Source organism: Sceloporus occidentalis, unplaced genomic scaffold (genome assembly GCF_023333645.1).
Source record: "Sceloporus occidentalis isolate IW3139 unplaced genomic scaffold, rSceOcc1.0.p SCAF_464, whole genome shotgun sequence".
In the NCBI taxonomy this organism is placed as follows: Eukaryota; Metazoa; Chordata; class Lepidosauria; order Squamata; family Phrynosomatidae; genus Sceloporus; species Sceloporus occidentalis.
Window position 1 is genome coordinate 160,459 of NW_028317444.1, and position 16,824 is coordinate 177,282.

The 16,824-nt window shown below is 43.7% G+C and overlaps 1 protein-coding gene across 1 annotated transcript in view; it reads right to left on the reverse strand.

The window, feature by feature from the left end:
* Positions 1 to 16,370, reverse strand: part of LOC149271751 (NADH dehydrogenase [ubiquinone] 1 alpha subcomplex subunit 6-like) — a 29,173-nt gene extending 12,803 nt beyond the window's left edge. The window contains exon 1 of the mRNA XM_089507147.1: positions 16,232 to 16,370. Within this exon, the coding sequence (XP_089363273.1) occupies positions 16,232 to 16,370 (139 nt within the window). The remainder of the gene's footprint in view (positions 1 to 16,231) is intronic.
* Between the last annotated feature and the right edge of the window lie 454 nt (positions 16,371 to 16,824).

Sequence of the window (16,824 nt, forward strand, 5' to 3'; positions counted from 1 at the left end):
ATTATCTCCTACGCTTCTAATCAGAAAAGACTGTGTGACGGAAGCCTCCATCACTGGGGCCACTGGAGAAGCCTGACTGCCAGCCTCCTCCCTATTGACTATGGGCCCTGGGTTTGTAGAGACTTCTGTGGCTACCCCCAGCAGTATCATCTCATCACTGGCTGAGGGGATTATCTCCGGCAGACAGCCAGGATCTGCCACCAGGGAGTGACCACCATTCTTTGATGTTTAATGTTGTATAAATCAGTCTCCCCCCCTATTGTATTGTTAATCCCGTTACTGCCCCTGTTGTCTCTGAGAGGCAGATTAAGGGGGAGGTTTGTGTCCCAATATCTTGTTTTATGTTAATGTGTGTTTTGCTGGATATATCCAGCTCTGTGTGTCTAAAATAAATCAGTTTTCGTTTGGTTTTATCCTACACTGAGTTTCGGCTAGTGACTGGGGAACCGGGGAAAGTGTGTTGTCCCAGGCTAAGGGAGCACAAGACAGCGGAGGTAGTCGGTCGGACTAGCCAGCTCCGTGACATTGGTGGCAAGCGGTGGGATTTCTTCTTAGTCTGAGGGACACTTACTTTCTACCGGGATTGACCGACAGGACGGCAGACTTCGGTCGCCTTGACAAGGACATGGATGTGGTATCCGAATTCCAGGGACTGCTGCGGGTCATCCTCTCCTGCTACACCACTGCTTTGCCTACAGAACAATACCAGAACCTGAGGCAAGTGGTTCGACGGTCAGTATGGCAGAGGGCTGTTATACGCCGGGGTCGGTGTCTTCCAAGCTCCGAACAAAAGATTAGAGACCAGCGGGAACTACGGATGTCTTTCCTGGGACAGCAACCCCAGGAGCAATGGGTATCCGAATTGGACAAGCTGGTCCAACAGGAGGTAGAGCTGGAAGATCACTATAGGGCTCTGCAGTGGTATACAGAGCAAGCATATTGGGGAGCTGCGAAAGATTGTTCTCCAGAGGGCTATGACTTTGGTGGCCCTGGATTATTATGGGATAGTCTTCAGGAGGATCCGGACTTCGGCAGTACAGCGGAGTGGCGGATTGAGGACATCCGGGATTTCAGGGAGTGGGACCTCCCAGATGCACTAGGACTTAAAGGTGATTTAGACTTTTTAATTACGCAGGAGTGGGAACTGGAGAAGGCGTATAAAAAACTGTTTGACCGCGTTCAACAGAATGCCCCAGTGTCCAGGGATTGTATGGATTTTGTGGATGTGATTGAGTGGTCAGCTGAGGGTGTTGACCCAGGCGGGGTGGATGGGACTGCGGTCTCCACCCCTGAGTCAGAGGGATACTGGGCAGCTAATCCAGATCCGATACTGGAGCTGTGCGACTGTGCTCCACAACCAGATCCAGAGATTGTGGATCTAACTGATTTTACATCTGAGGACGTTAACCCAAGAGGGGTGGATAACACTGCAGTCTCCACACCGGGGGCCTCAGAATGCTGGGCAGTCTGCCCAGATCTCTTAGTCCCATCTGAAGAGCTGGCAACAGGGCAGAGCGCTGCTGGCTTCTGCCCCACATCTGCAATGACTACAGGGATATGTGACAGCCAGCCCTTCTCCCCAGCGGCAGCTCACATGTCCGGGAGCGGAGGAACTTGTTTTTCCTCCCCAGCGGCAGTGGGAGGAACCGAGAGATGTGACAGCAGGTCCATCTTCCCAGCGGCAGCTCACATGTCCGGGAGCAAAGGAACCGGCCCTCCCTCCCCAGCGGCAGGCCGACCCACAAGATTCCCTAACCCCAGCTGAAGTGCTGGCAACCAGGCAGAGCATCGCTGGCCTCTGCCCAGCACCTACCAAAGCTGCAGGAGTTCAGGGAGATACAGCGGCCAACCCGCCCCCCCAGCAGCAGAACCTAATTCCAGGACCGGATCAACCGGAACTCTCTCCTCAACGGCAACAGGAGCACCAGGGAGGGGATGCAGGCGGCATCACTCCCCAGCGGTACCCGGGAGATGGCGCAGCCGGCCCATCTCCCCAGCAGCAGCAGGAGCACCAATTTTGGGAGGGAATTAATGGGCCAAATAAACTGACTGACTACGGAGTCAACCCGTTTGGGGTCTCATCCTATGTCAGTCCAATTCGAAGGGGGGAGAATTGTGACGGAAGCCTCCATCACTGGGGCCACTGGAGAAGCCTGACTGCCAGCCTCCTCCCTATTGACTATGGGCCCTGGGTTTGTAGAGACTTCTGTGGCTACCCCCAGCAGTATCATCTCATCACTGGCTGAGGGGATTATCTCCGGCAGACAGCCAGGATCTGCCACCAGGGAGTGACCACCATTCTTTGATGTTTAATGTTGTATAAATCAGTCTCCCCCCTATTGTATTGTTAATCCCGTTACTGCCCCTGTTGTCTCAGAGGCAGATTAAGGGGGAGGTTTGTGTCCCAATATCTTGTTTTATGTTAATGTGTGTTTTGCTGGATATATCCAGCTCTGTGTGTCTAAAATAAATCAGTTTTCGTTTGGTTTTACCCTACACTGAGTTTCGGCTAGTGACTGGGGAACCGGGGAAAGTGTGTTGTCCCAGGCTAAGGGAGCACAAGACAGCGGAGGTAGTCGGTCGGACTAGCCAGCTCCGTGACAGACTGGAATGATAAATTTACTAGCCTTAGTCAGGATATGAGTGTAGCGTATTTAGAGTATATCCGTGACCCCACTGACGTCACAAAAGCTCGTTATTTTACCACTAAGGAACTTTTGGATACCTTTTTACAGGCTCGAGCTCAGTCCCAGATGGACTATACTCGTGCACGTTTTTTTAAATGGGGAAACAAATCGGGTAGCCTGTTAGCAACTATGGCTAAGCCAAAGGTTCTCAGACATAACATCACACACACATTAAAACCCCACTAAATATACTTGAGACATCGCCCACGGTTATTAATAAACTTTTTCAAGATTATTTCTCCACTCTTTATAAAGCCGCTCCGGATGATTTTGATATTGGGATTGGCCTGCTTCGGCGGGCATCTTTACCCAAGCTTACCCCAGCACACAGAGACATCTTGGACGCTCCTATTTTGGAGGCGGATGTCCAGTCCACCATATCGTCCTTACACAACAAAAGGGCTCCGCGTCCCGATGGCTACCCAGCCGAATTCTATAAAAGCCTTCAGCCGCACATTAAGGGGGTCACTGACATCGTTGTTTAATTCCATTATTCTGGATAAGCCTAACATTGCTAATTACTTACTACCTAAGCCGGGTAGAGATGCCACATTAATACCTTCCTACAGACCGATCACTTTAATCAACCAAGACATGAAGATCTTGGCGAAAATCTATGCTGATCGCCTGCAAACCATCTTGCCTTTCATTATCTGCCCTCAGCAACTGGGATTTTTAAGGGGGCGGCACTCGGTACAGGGTATCCGTGCGGCTATTGCAGCTACTTTAGCTTCTCCCTCCCTTCCCCCCAATTCCTATCCTACCATTTTAAGTTTAGACGCTGAAAAGGCATTTGACCAAGTCTCCTGGTCCCATTTGTGTCGGGTTCTAAAATTCCAACATTTTGGCCACACCTTTTTGACATTAATTCGGCAGTTATATTGTTCTCCCTCCACGGTCATTACGACTAATGGGTTGGATTCTCCCCCGATTCTCATGGAACGGGGTGTACGTCAGGGATGTCCCCTTTCACCGCTGCTTTTTAATTTAGCTTTGGATCCTTTGCTGAGGTTGTTTCTTTTATCTCGCAATATCCCGGGTATTGATGTGGGTCCCCATCAATTGAAAGCTTATGCATTCGCGGATGATGTCCTTCTCTATATTACTCACCCGCGTCTTACCATACCGCTTATTTTTGACCAGTTGGATACGTACGGGAAGGTTACGGGGTTTGTCGTTAATAGGGTTAAATCCCGGGCTTTGTGTCTGCGCCCCTTGAGATGCCCCCCAGGCATGCCTCATCTGGGAATACAGTGGGGATCGAAGTCGCTCTTATATCTGGGGGTGAAGATACCCAAGTGCCCGACTCATCTCTATAGCTTCAACTATAGACCTATGGTTAGGAAGATCGCACGGGAATTGCAGGGTTGGAAACATTTGCCGCTCTCTTTTTCTGGGAGGATAGCCCTTCTTAAGATGGTGACATTCCCCAAATTGCTATATCTTTTCCAGTCCTTGCCACTTTTTCTTAAACGAGTCGATGAGACACTCCTGAATACTTTATTTCGACGTTTTATTTGGAATCACAAAAAAACCAAAATCGCGACCTTTGGTTTGCAGCGTGAACAATCAAAATTAGGTCTTAACCTCCCTGTCATTAGGGATTATAATGTTGCGGCCTTATATCGCTATGCGGTGGACTGGATCTCTTGCTCCACCACTTACGCAGACTAAGTTGGATCAGTGTTTTAGCCCCTCTGTTGCTATCCAGGCCCTTCTCCACACACCCTACACTCAACTTCCCCCACATGTTAGGGACAATCCTTTGCTTTACTCCACTATAAAATCCTGGAAGTTGGTCAGACTCCGCTTGGGTCTCCAATGGCGATACTCTTTATTCCAGCCTTTTCTTCAAAACCCGATTTTTCAGAATGGTCAGGCGTCCGCCGTTTTTCAGGTCTGGGCGACACAGGGGATACGCACTATTGCCCCCTTTTTGGACCATTCCTCAAGGACGCTTCTGCCCTTGATTTCTTGTAGGGATAGACTTGTATCTATTACCATACCTTGGTTCGCATACTTGCAAGTACAGAGTTTAGTCAGGTCGCAGTTGGGCCCTCTCACACTGCCAGACTGGACCAGTCCCCTTGGTGGACAGCTTAGGCAGCCTTCTTCTGCTCCGACGTCTACGAAGTTTATCTACAAACTGATACACACCATACCTCACCATGACTATTTGCCGAAAGGCTTACTAGCGTGGTCCACACATTTTCCTGATGTCACGGGTGATGATCTGCTTCATAGCACACTGACCACCTGTAAATTATTACCTGCTAGCTCCTACCTAGACATGCAACTTAAGATAGCGCATCAGGCCTACTTATCTCCCCATAGACAATTTTTAATCGGCATAATACCAGTGGACGCTTGCCCAAAATGTGGTTTTGCAGGTGCTGACCTGTTTCATAATTTTTGGGCTTGCCCTCTGATTCGTGTCTTCTGGACTACTATCCAAACCTTTTTGAGGCAGTTATCAACTGCTGCTTATTGTATTGACCCGGCGGCGGCCATTCATGGCCTTGTTAGGATGGGGGGATCCAGGGATGTGACATTAATAAAGATAATTTTGGCAGTGGCTAGGAAATCCATTTTGCATCATTGGATACAGGCGTCCCCACCATCTCTGTCCCTGGTTCGTACTAAATTGTTGTATTTGCTTCAAATGGACTGGTTGGATGCTTCCCTCAATAAAGACAAGGGTACTAGGCGTTTCTTTACGAAATGGGAAACCTTTATTAAAACGTTGGACGAACCCCTTAAGGCACGAATTATACATACTTTTCAGGATACCTCGTGGTTCACTGCCCGCTTACTCCGAGGTGCTACCCCTTGCGCCTAAGTTGTTACTATGTTTGACTAGACAACTGACGAACAACATGTATAGATATGTATTTATGCATTTTCTTTTTTCTTTTCTTTCTCTGTCCATGGCCATGGGTTTAAATGGTTGTTGGGTGGGTGGGGTGGGGGGGCTTGTTTTCGTTTTTTGTTTTTTCTTTGAATGTTATTGTGTCGCTTGTCTCCCTTATTTGGGACTGTGTCCTGTTCCTTGACGTCTCTGAGACAGTGGCTGTATCGTTTTGTCACAATGTTCTTGTTCTTTGTTAAAAATTAATAAAAAGTTTAAAAAAAAAATAAAAATATTCAAGAAATATATAGCTTAGTATTATTTTTGAAGGTTAAGGGTTTGCACACGATATGGCAGCAAGTCTTGATAAAAGTCCCAAAATAGGACTGAATCATCGATCTCTGTACTTTTGCTTAAAAAATAAAAACAGATAGGAATGTAATTGCTGTTAATCATACATATATTAGCAGTGATTGGTTTTTGTGACTTCTGCAGGGTCCCGGCTGTACCCGGCCCCCAGGGGAAGAAGGCAGGCGGCAGAGTCATGTGATGTGCATTCACATGACCGCCATGTGCATTCACATGACCGCCATGTGCATTCACATCACCGCCATGTGCATTCACATCACCGCCATGTGCATTCACGCTGCTTACACACTGTGCGACCAACGCACAAGTAAGCAGCCCAGCCCCTGCAGACGATTTTCGGCCGTTTTTTGCGTTTCGGCATTTTGCCGATAATGCACATATATCGGTGCATCCCTGGTACAGACAGAACCCCTATTAAACCCTGCACCTGGACTCCTACCCGACCAGCTTGCCCGGGTCCTGACACACACAGGCAGTCACACATAAGATTACATACACATACGTGACCCAGTTGCCAGTACGTGGTCCGGTGGTTGGGGACCCCTGCTAGAGAGGACCCACCTCACAACTTACAGGACATAAAGGATCTGCTGCTAACATCTTGGTGCCAGACACCACATGAGGTCTACGCAATGTTAGGCAGGTGGTCATAACGTTATGGTTGATGGTTTGAGTGGGGTTATGTATATTCTAAATTAGGAAAAGGCAATCTATGGATTACATTTGTGTTGTGCAAGCTCTATGTTACTGTTCCTTTAATTTTAATTTTTTTTAAATTGTTTTACTAATGGTCACTGCCAAGTAATCAGGGACTTACAAAACCCATACGATTTTTTTTTCCCACCCAGAGAGTATTCTGCGGCAGCATCATCTTCACATACTGTGCTACTTCCAGTTTCTGATCGCCTCCTAAATGACAATTTATGGCATCGATCACGAGGCGTTCAGCGAGTGGCCTGGCTCAAAAGATAGGGCATAGACACAGACCGGCCAAACTAGGGGGGGTGCAGATCTGGTGGGCTACACAACCTCAGCTGTGATTCAAAAAAAATATATATGGTAACATGTAAAAATTCCCCACTGTCACCAAAAAAAAGTGCAAATATATACGTTTTTGTTTTTTTTGTTTGTTTTTTTTTTTTTATGAGCATGTCCTACAATTAGGGCTATATCTTCCCTAAAAATTCCCACATGGAAAGTGAAAATATTGGATTTGATGAGGTAAATTGAATTGGCTAGCTTCAAAGATGTCCCAAATATGGGACATTGGCACAGGCTGACCAGATGTCTAAATCGCAAAAAAAAAACCACCAAAACATAAACCTCACAAATGTGGTCTTTTACCTCCACACAAACCCACGCATGTGGGGTATCACTGCACTCAGGAGATGTTGCTGAACGCATATTGGGGTGTTTGACATAGACATACCAGGAGCAGTAAGTTTATACCAGGAGTACAATACAAAAAATGTTGGCTACCATAAAGTTTGACAAAGGCTAGTGGTAGAATTAGCACATGGAAAGGCTTTAGATACCAGCATTTAAAATACCTTGGGGTGTCTAGTTTTTAAAAATATATAGTTTGATGGGGTAAATTGCATTGGCTGCCCTCAGATGCCTGAAATAGCAAAGGGGGCAGAATGACTAGATTTGGGGACAAAATGGTTTTGAAATAGCAAAACGCTACTGGTACTTATTGCCCCATAATGTGCAGAAGAAAAAAAAAAAAAAAAAAAAAAAAAAAAGTGGGAAACTCAGGACAAATAGAATCTATTTCGCAGGTTTTTCCATTAGTTTTTGCAGATAAGTAAAAGATTTTTCAAAGAAAAGTGAGAAAGTCATTTTTTTTAAAAATGTATTTATTTATTTTTTTAACACCCCCCCCCATATTTTATATAAATATTTATAGTAAATTAGATATGATGAAAATAATGGTATCTAAAGAAAGCCCTTTTTGCCCTGAATGTACAAAATGTACTACGAGAAAATGACAAGACCTGCTACTACTGTTTTCCCTCTCGCAACTTGCCAAACTCTGATCTCTACACACCTTCTCTCTCCCCAGCCAGTGCTTGCTCATTAAGTAGTAGGTTCCTCTCCATATTGTCAAAGCCCCTCAGCGTTGCAAGTTGCTCTTAGATCCACTACCTTGGATTGCAAGTGGGCTACTTACTCACACTCACAATAATATAGCCCTTGGGGCATTTGCTCTAGGAGTGCATGCATGTGGCAAGATGTGCACTGAGTGGCATAACCCAACATGGTATTCCAAAAAAAAACAAAAAACATTTAAACAAAAGTGCAAGTGTACAATTTACACTTTGCCATCCTTCCCATCTTTCAATGCTTTCCTGGCAATTAACTCAACTTGCAGCGCTGTTTAAGTAGAAAGCAAACAAGACTAGGGCTGCAACTAACGATTATTTTAATAATCGATTAGTTGGCCGATTATTTTTTCGATTAATCGGATAATTTTTTTTATTTTAAATTGGAAAAAAAATTAATGTAATAAAAAACGTACAATTTACACTTTCATCTCTTTATCACAATGGCCTCTCTATTCACCTTCTTATTTTACTGACATAATAATGAAAGCTACAAGAACCCAGTGTTTCTCAAACTAGGTTTTAATACAAAGTTATTAGTAAATATTAATTCATATGTTAGCTATTTTTCATATTTAATAAAAACTATGAGAAAAAAGCCTTGTTTAAATTTTTTTTTTTATTTACCAAACTGCCCCTGGTTATGCACATCTGACCCCCAGCTTGCCACTCTGCCCCCATATATGCCTTACACCTCTTATATGCTAGTGATATGCAACTGAGCCCCGATATACCTTTTACCCCAGATATGTTTTATGCCCCCCCTGATATGCCTAATATCGATATGCCTTATACCCCCTATATGCCCTGAAATTCATAATACCCCCCATACACCACTATAACTCACCCATACACCACTCTGGCTCCTCCCCCCTCCCATACACCATCTGCCTCCTCCCATACACCACTCTGCCTCCTCCCCCCTCCCATACACCATCTGCCTCCTCCCATACACCACTCTGCCTCCTCCCCCATCCCATACTCCACTCTGCCTCCTGTCATCAACGGAGGTTCACAAGACACAAGGGAGCCGGGTAGAGAGGCAGAGTGCCGTATGGGAGGGGGAGGAGCCAGAGTGGTGTATGGAAGGGTGGCTCCCATACACCACTCTGACTCCTCCCCCCTCCCATACACCGCTCTGCCTCTCTACCCGGCTCCGTTACCGACAGGAACTTTCATTGCAGCTTCATAGAAGCCTCAGCGTAAGTGAAGGTGAGTAACGGAGGCTGTCTGTGCGATGCAGACCCCCACCGGCTGACAGAGAGGATGATTTTCTGTCAGCCGGTGGGGGTCTGCACGATGCGCACAGCCAGCCTCCGTTACTGCCCTTCACTTACGCTGAGGCTGCAGTGAAAGTTCCTGTCAGTAACGGAGCCGGGTAGAGAGGCAGAGTGATGTATGGGAGCCACCCTCCCATACACCACTCTGGCTCCTCCCCCTCCCATACGGCACTCTGCCTCTCTACCTGGCTCCGTTACTGACAGGAACTTTCACTGCAGCCTCAGCGTAAGTGAAGGGCAGTCTGGCCCCTCCCCGGGGCGTCAACAGCCGCCATACATTGTACACGCCCGTTTTAAAAGAGTTTAGGAGGCGATCAACGAATGGTGTCGCTGGAATGCCTCGATCAGGAGGCATCCAGCGACACCAAACACTTACCTCTGGATGGGCTGTGACCACTCCGGAGAGCGGTCGCAGCCGCCGGTGATCTTCGCCATCAGCAAGATGGCGGCGGCCCGGGAAAAAAACAAAAAAAAAAACAAGATGAAAGTCAATGGAGCCCAGCTTTCTAATCACATTAGTAAAATATTAAATAAAAAAAAAAATGTGCTAACATTTAAAAATAATTATGCAGTGAACCATCCAGTACCAGCAAAATCTGTATAAAAAATATTAAAAAAAGTATTAAAAAAATAAATATAAAGTTAATTATTTTGAGCAAGTGCTAAAATTTCTCAAAAATCTTAAAGTTAAAAATAAAAGCACTTCAAATACCCAAGGGATGTCTAACATAAAAAAAAAAAAAAAAAGCTGATGGGGTAAATTGGAGTGGCCGAGCTCAAAGATAGGGCATAGGTACAGACTGACCAAAATGGAGAAAAAAAAAAAAAGCGCACTTTCCAAATGTGGCATTTTAAATCTCAAACACGACAAACCCATGCATGTCGGGTATCACTGCACTCAGGAGATGTTCCTGAACACACATTGGCAGTGACATATACCAGAACCTGTATATCTATAACTAAAGTACAATTCGTGCGAAAAAAATTAAAATAAAATTACTATGACAAAGTGTGGTTGTATAACTGTTGCATGGAAAGGGTTAAAATAACAGCATTTGAAATACCCTGGGGTGTCTAGTTTTCAAAAATATATGGTTTGAATGGGTTAAATTGAGTTAACCGGCTTCAAAGATGTTCCAAAGAGGTTTGGAAATCAAAACGCTGCTTGTACTTATTGCCCTATAACTTACAAAAAACAGAGTAAAAGATTTTTCAAATAAAAGTTTTTTTTATAGTAAATAAGATGATACGATCAAAATAATGGTATCTGAAGAAAGCCCATCTTGTCCTGAAAAAAAAAATATATAACTTATGTGGGTACACTAAATGGGTGAGGAGAGAATTCCAGCTGAACACAAGCACCACAAAAGTATTAAAACAGCCTCGGTCCCACAGGGTACAAAAAGAAAAAACGAGCCCGGTCCTTAAGGGGTTAAGAATTTATTGGTCGGATATATTTAACCCCTTAAAATGACAGCTGTTTTTGTACCCTTTGTGACAATGTTTTAACATTTCTGCCGTGCATGTTTGGCTGTAATTAAATTATACCGTATTTCCTCACGTTAATTCTGGGACCTGAAATTTGAAAAATAAATGTATTGCATAGTTATTGAACTCGTTTTATCATAAAATTCATACTCGCCACTCCCCTAAGTACCCCATTAACCATATCTGAACAAATTAAGCCCCAGCTTCCCTAAGTTTAAGCAGCCCAAATATTAATGTTATACTCAGATCGGCAGTGGGACTGGGAGAAAAAGGGTCAGGGCCAATCAGCAGAGTGACTGCAGGGAGGGACTGTAAGTAGTAACTGCTGTGAGTCACACTGAATGAAACTAATTATAAAACGAGGGGTATTTTTCAGAGCATTTGCTCTAAAAAAAAAAAAAAAACCCTCATTTTAGAATCGATAAAAATCGATTCAACTAATCGATAATGAAATTCGTTGGCAGCGATTTTCATTATCGATTAATTGTTGCAGCCCTAGAAGACACCCCATCAACTTTAGAACTCTCTCAATCTTTATTTTATCTTTTTAAAATTTTTGACACATTTTCTTTGAACTGGATGATTTCCCTTCTGATGTCATGATATAGCTGGTCTATTTTTTTTCCTCAGACTTGTATGACTGGCTGCTGTAACTGTTGGCTGCTAAAAGGTCACAGGAGAGTCTGTTGATGAATGTCTTTATATCATCGAGGCACTTCAGCAACACTGGCTGAGTTTAGGAAGCTTTTTTTTTTTTTTTTTTAAACCGCCAGCCTCCACCATAACCGAAATGCACATAGGCATTCAATATGATGAATATGAATCGTATGGGTCCCTACATTTTTTTTGTATGTCAAGGTATTGCAGCAACACCAGCTGAGCAAAGAGGGCAGTTGCCGATTGCCTTCTACGCTCTTAACCACATGAAGTGTCTTGACTGCAACTCCTGACTCGACTCTTCAATCCGCATTCTGTTCTCAACATTCTACTGAGAAGACTTTACTTACATCCTACCTTTCTGATCATGCCTTCAACATCTCTCTCTCTGATAACACTTCTCTCACTGTGAGCACCCCAAGGCTCAGTTATAAGACCCCTTCTGTTCTCTACACTACCACGTTTGGCAAACTTCTCATCCTTTGGCTTTCAATGCCACATGCATGCGGAGGACACCGAGATTACCTATCCACTCCTGATCTCTCACTCTTAAAGAGAGAGGTAAGGCAGTTAGTTACATGATCCAACTCTGTCTTCTCGTTTCCTAAAAAGCAAAAACTGAACTTTCCATAGCCTCCCCTCCATTGCCAGCATTCTCTCATTGTCAATGGTGCAATCATGTCTCCATCCTCCCATGCTCACTGCCTTTGCTTCATCCTTAGCTCTATCCTTCACTCCCCGCATTCAGTCTGTCCGCATCCAACGCTTCTTAACATAAGATGCCACTAAGGCTCGTATCCATGTCCTCAATATCTCCGGCCTTGATTATTGTAACTGTCTTAACTGGTCTAGCCACCATGAATGCTGCTGCCAGACTTTTCTTCTCCAATCGCTTTACTAATGCCTCTCCCCTCTGTCTCTTCACTGGCTGCCTGTAAACTTCAGGGTTCTTTAAAAGTCAGGATTTTGAAATGCTCCTCATGGTGGCCTTTAATGGTTTCTGTATGTAATCTTGCTATGTTAAATACTAATCATTATGTCCTGTCTACCCTTTGTACAGCTCTGCAGAGACTGATGGCTCTATATAAAACAATTATAATAAGGAGCTAAGAGCTCTTTATAGTAGTTCCCCTACTTACATCTTGTCACCCAACTGTAAATACAATCCTAGCCTGTCTCTCCACTCAGACAATCTGTGTATCCCCTACTCTGATTTCAAGCTCTCACTGGCTGCCCCATATTCTGGAATGCCTTCACCTGGCCTATCCATGGTCATGCCTGCCTTTCGTCCTTCAAAAAACAAATCCCTCAAACCTGCTCACCTTTTTTTTAATTTATTTATATTTCGGACTTACAAACTTAAGCATTAAACACTTCCCTCCTGTATTGCTAAGCTCAATACTTACAACAAGGTGGCTGGTTTAGCCCTAACAATGGTATATGTATAATACAGGGCTTGACAAATTTGTTGTGAATCTAGGCGCCATGTAAAAAAAGTTAGGAGCCAGGATTTTTTTAAACTAACAGTTGGTTAGGAGTGATCGGATCATCATCAGCCCACTTACTAAACTCACAGCGTTTGACCTGGAAGCACCCTGGGTTTTTTTTTTTTTAACTCTTTCGATGCTGATGTTCCATTGGAGCACAGCATTGACTGATATTTAGTCCCCACAAGCTTGTGGGGAAAAATATGTTAACCCCTGCAATGCCACGAATGTGTCATACACAAGTGTGGCATTGAAGGGGTTAACGCTGCACTGTCGCTCTCATGGAGCGATCAGGCAGCAGGGGGGTGTTGGGGCTGATGTCCACACTCATGTGGAGACCAAAGAACCTTCTCCCCTGTCCCTGAAGCTGCCTCTGGCAGCTGGGACACAATTACTGGTCTATAGACCAGCCATTGCAGGGAGGGGAGTCTTTGATGACTGCTGTAGGCTTCCATGCCTACAGGAATCATCAAAGGGCTTGTGGGGGCTCGTTTTTTGCTGTTGCTGAGCAGAGCAGCAAAAACGGGAATTAACCCCTAAATGCCGCGATCGCGGCATTGAAGGGGTTAACGCTGCACCTTCGCTCTCATGGAGCGATCAGGCAGCAGGGGGGTGTTGGGTCAGGTCCCCACACTTGTGTGGGGAACCAATCAACACACAACCCCCTTCCCTGAAGCTGCCTGTGGCAGCTGATAACACGATTGCTGGTTTTGCAGCAACCGCGGATTCAGCCTACAGGATCACTCCGTGGGAATGATCTCAGGCTCGGGCTCTGAGTGGCTGTACTGTCTGCCCAGACTCCTGGGCAGACAGCAGCAGCGCCCCCGTGTGGTTACTCAGCCTCTTACATCCACATTTTTTTATGGATGTAAGAGGCTGACAAAACCTAGGCGCCAGGACAAAATTCTCTGTCGCCATGGCGACCTGGCGCCTGGGATTTGTCGAGCCCTGGTATAATACATCCTAACTCGATCTAGATTGTAAACGCATTTGAACAGAGCCCTCCTCACCTGTTTCACCTCCGGAGAGCAGTGACAACTGCCATTGGGAGTGAATTTGCTATAAAAATAAAGGAGTTGAAGTCTGGCTCCCATTGCAGGTTGAATACAGGTACTGCATTCAACCATGCAAATTAATGGAGCCCAGCTTTCTAATCACTATGTAATTAGTAAACTAAATGTAAAGAAAAATCTAGTAGTAATATAATATATATATATATTTTACATACACACTCTATTTGCTCAATTATAAGATGACCCTGATTATAAATTTGAATATTAATTTAGGAAAAAAAAAAAAAAGAAAAAGAATATAAACCCTGAATATAAGACTACCCTATAGGGAAAAAGCTTTACTAGTAAATAATTCACATGTAAACTTTTTTTTCCATATTTAATAAAAACAAAAAAGTTTGACAAAAAAAATTTGTTTTTATTTCCAGTTATGCACATCTGCCCCACAGGAATGCCTTATACCCCCCTATTTGCCACTCTGCCTCCCTGATATGCCTTTTAGCCCCCTATTTGCCACTTCCAGACTACCTAGTGTGGGGCAGCCAGCCGCTGCTGCTGGCCGGTACTTCCGCCATGACGGAGCGCCGGCATCACATGACCTTCCAGTGCTCCGTCATAGAGGTCCCCCCCCCCTGAGGAACTGGCGGCAGCAGCAGAGGTTACCAGACAGGAGGATCCAGTGCCCCTGCAGTGCTGTGGTGGATATGGATCTTAGTCTTGTAGTCAGACCTCTATTTGAGGTCTGAATAGAAGACGACCTCAAATATAAGATGAGGGGTATTTTTCTGAAAACATCCTCATCCTATAAAATAGAGCAAATACAGTATATAAATAAAATCTATATTTTTATTAGCAAGTCCTAAAATTAGCGCTTTATTTTCTCACATGGAAAGAGTTAAAATGTTAAATGCCTAAAAAAAAAAAAATGAATGATTTGATGGGGTAAATTGTTGAAACTGGCCAATTCAGTGTCCAAATTAACACACAGGGAAGGATGAGACCATTAGACATTTCCAATCTGAAAAAGGCACACATCCCAAATGTGGCTATTTAGCCCGCAAAGAACCCAACAAACCCATGCATGTGGGGTATCACTGTACACAGATGTTGCTGAACACATATTGGGGTGTTGTGTGACAGTGACATATACCAGCATTTAAAACACCCTGGGGTGTCTAGTTTTCAAAAATACATGGTTTTTTTTAAGTGCACACTGAATTGGATAGGCTCAAATAGGACATGGGCACAGGATACCTAGAGTATGTGTGGCAAAAAATACACACAAAAAAAATAAAAAAAAAATACTACTGCAAACTTTGACAAAGGCAGGTGGTAGAATTAGTGCATGGGAAGAGTTAAAATACCAGCATTTGAAATACCCTAGGGCGTCTAGTCTTCATAAATATATGGTTTGATGGGGTAAATTGCATTGGCCAGCTCCAAAGATACCCAAAATGGCACATGGGGGAAGAATTACCAGATTTGGAAAAAATGGTTTTGAAACTGCAAAACACTACTTGTATTTATTACCCCATTACGTGCAGAATTTTTTTTTAAATAAATTGGTTATTTCTAAACTCAGGACAAACCTTATCTATTTAGCAGGTTTTTTCATTAGCTTTTACAGATGAGTAAAATATTTTTCAATAGTCCTTTTTTCTAGAATTTTCACCATATTTTACACTTTTTTTTTTATAGTAAGTAGTATGATACAATCAATATCATGACATCTAAAGAAAGCCCTTGTCGTCCTGAAAAATAAAAACATATGTAACTTGTGAGTTCAGTAAACAGGAAAGGAGAAAAATTACAGCTAAACACAAGCACCATAGAAATGTTAAAAAAGCCACAAAGGGTACAAGAAATAAAGTCAGCCATTGTCACGAAGGGGTTAATGGGGGTAACAGTCACCTCCCAAGTACTAAGGGGTGAAAACATGGAAAATGTATATAGTTATAGCGTTGCTGTTTATAGAGCAAGTGACTGTATGCACTATAAAATCCTAATGTACTTGAGGGTGGGCCGGGAGCTTTTCGTGTAGTGTTGAGGTCTGATAAAAACGATTATACTGGTTTATAAATTAGGAACCATTGTAAAGCAATAAAAAAAAAAAAAAAAAAAAAAAAAAAAAAAGCTAAGTTTAGATAACATAAGTAGTTATTTATAAATCCTTCCCATAAACCGCATGGGCACAGTATATGACTATATAAGATCTCACAATACACTAACTTCGAAAATACACGCAAAGGTCAAACAAAGAACACCGTAAAACATAATAACACCATGATTACCCTTACCTGTGTTAGGTACCTCCCGATACCATGCCCGATATAGTTCCCGAACACGTCGTTTTGCCTCTCCTAAATCACGACTCAGAAGCGGCTTCACGGCAGTTAAAGAACGACCTAAAGTGGACGCAGCAGATGCCGTCGCCATATTTCTTCAACAAACGCAAGCGCATGAACAGGAAAAGCCAATCAAACTGAAGCCTATGAACCACCAATAAACGCGAAAAGATGACGATTAAATACGCGCCTGCTCCAATGAAGGACAGAACTAAAGTCTGTAAAGGCGTGTTACGATATCACCCGTGATACCATTCAGAAGTCATGTTCGCAAATTGCAAAACACATATTTTAATCCGGTCAAGACTTTAAAATCTGTAGAATTTAAAAAATACGTAATGCTTTACTAATACAATGTAAAAAATATCTGCAGTTAAGAGTAGGAACAAATTCTCATGACGTATCAATTTTATAAGCCTTCCTTAAAATGTTTTGCTATATAGCATAAGTAGTCTGATATCCGAGTTTTAGTAGTGTTTGTTTATTGTAACCTGTTTAAGTATGCTTCTACACCCTGTACTCTGTATTGCGTGATTCTATTTGGC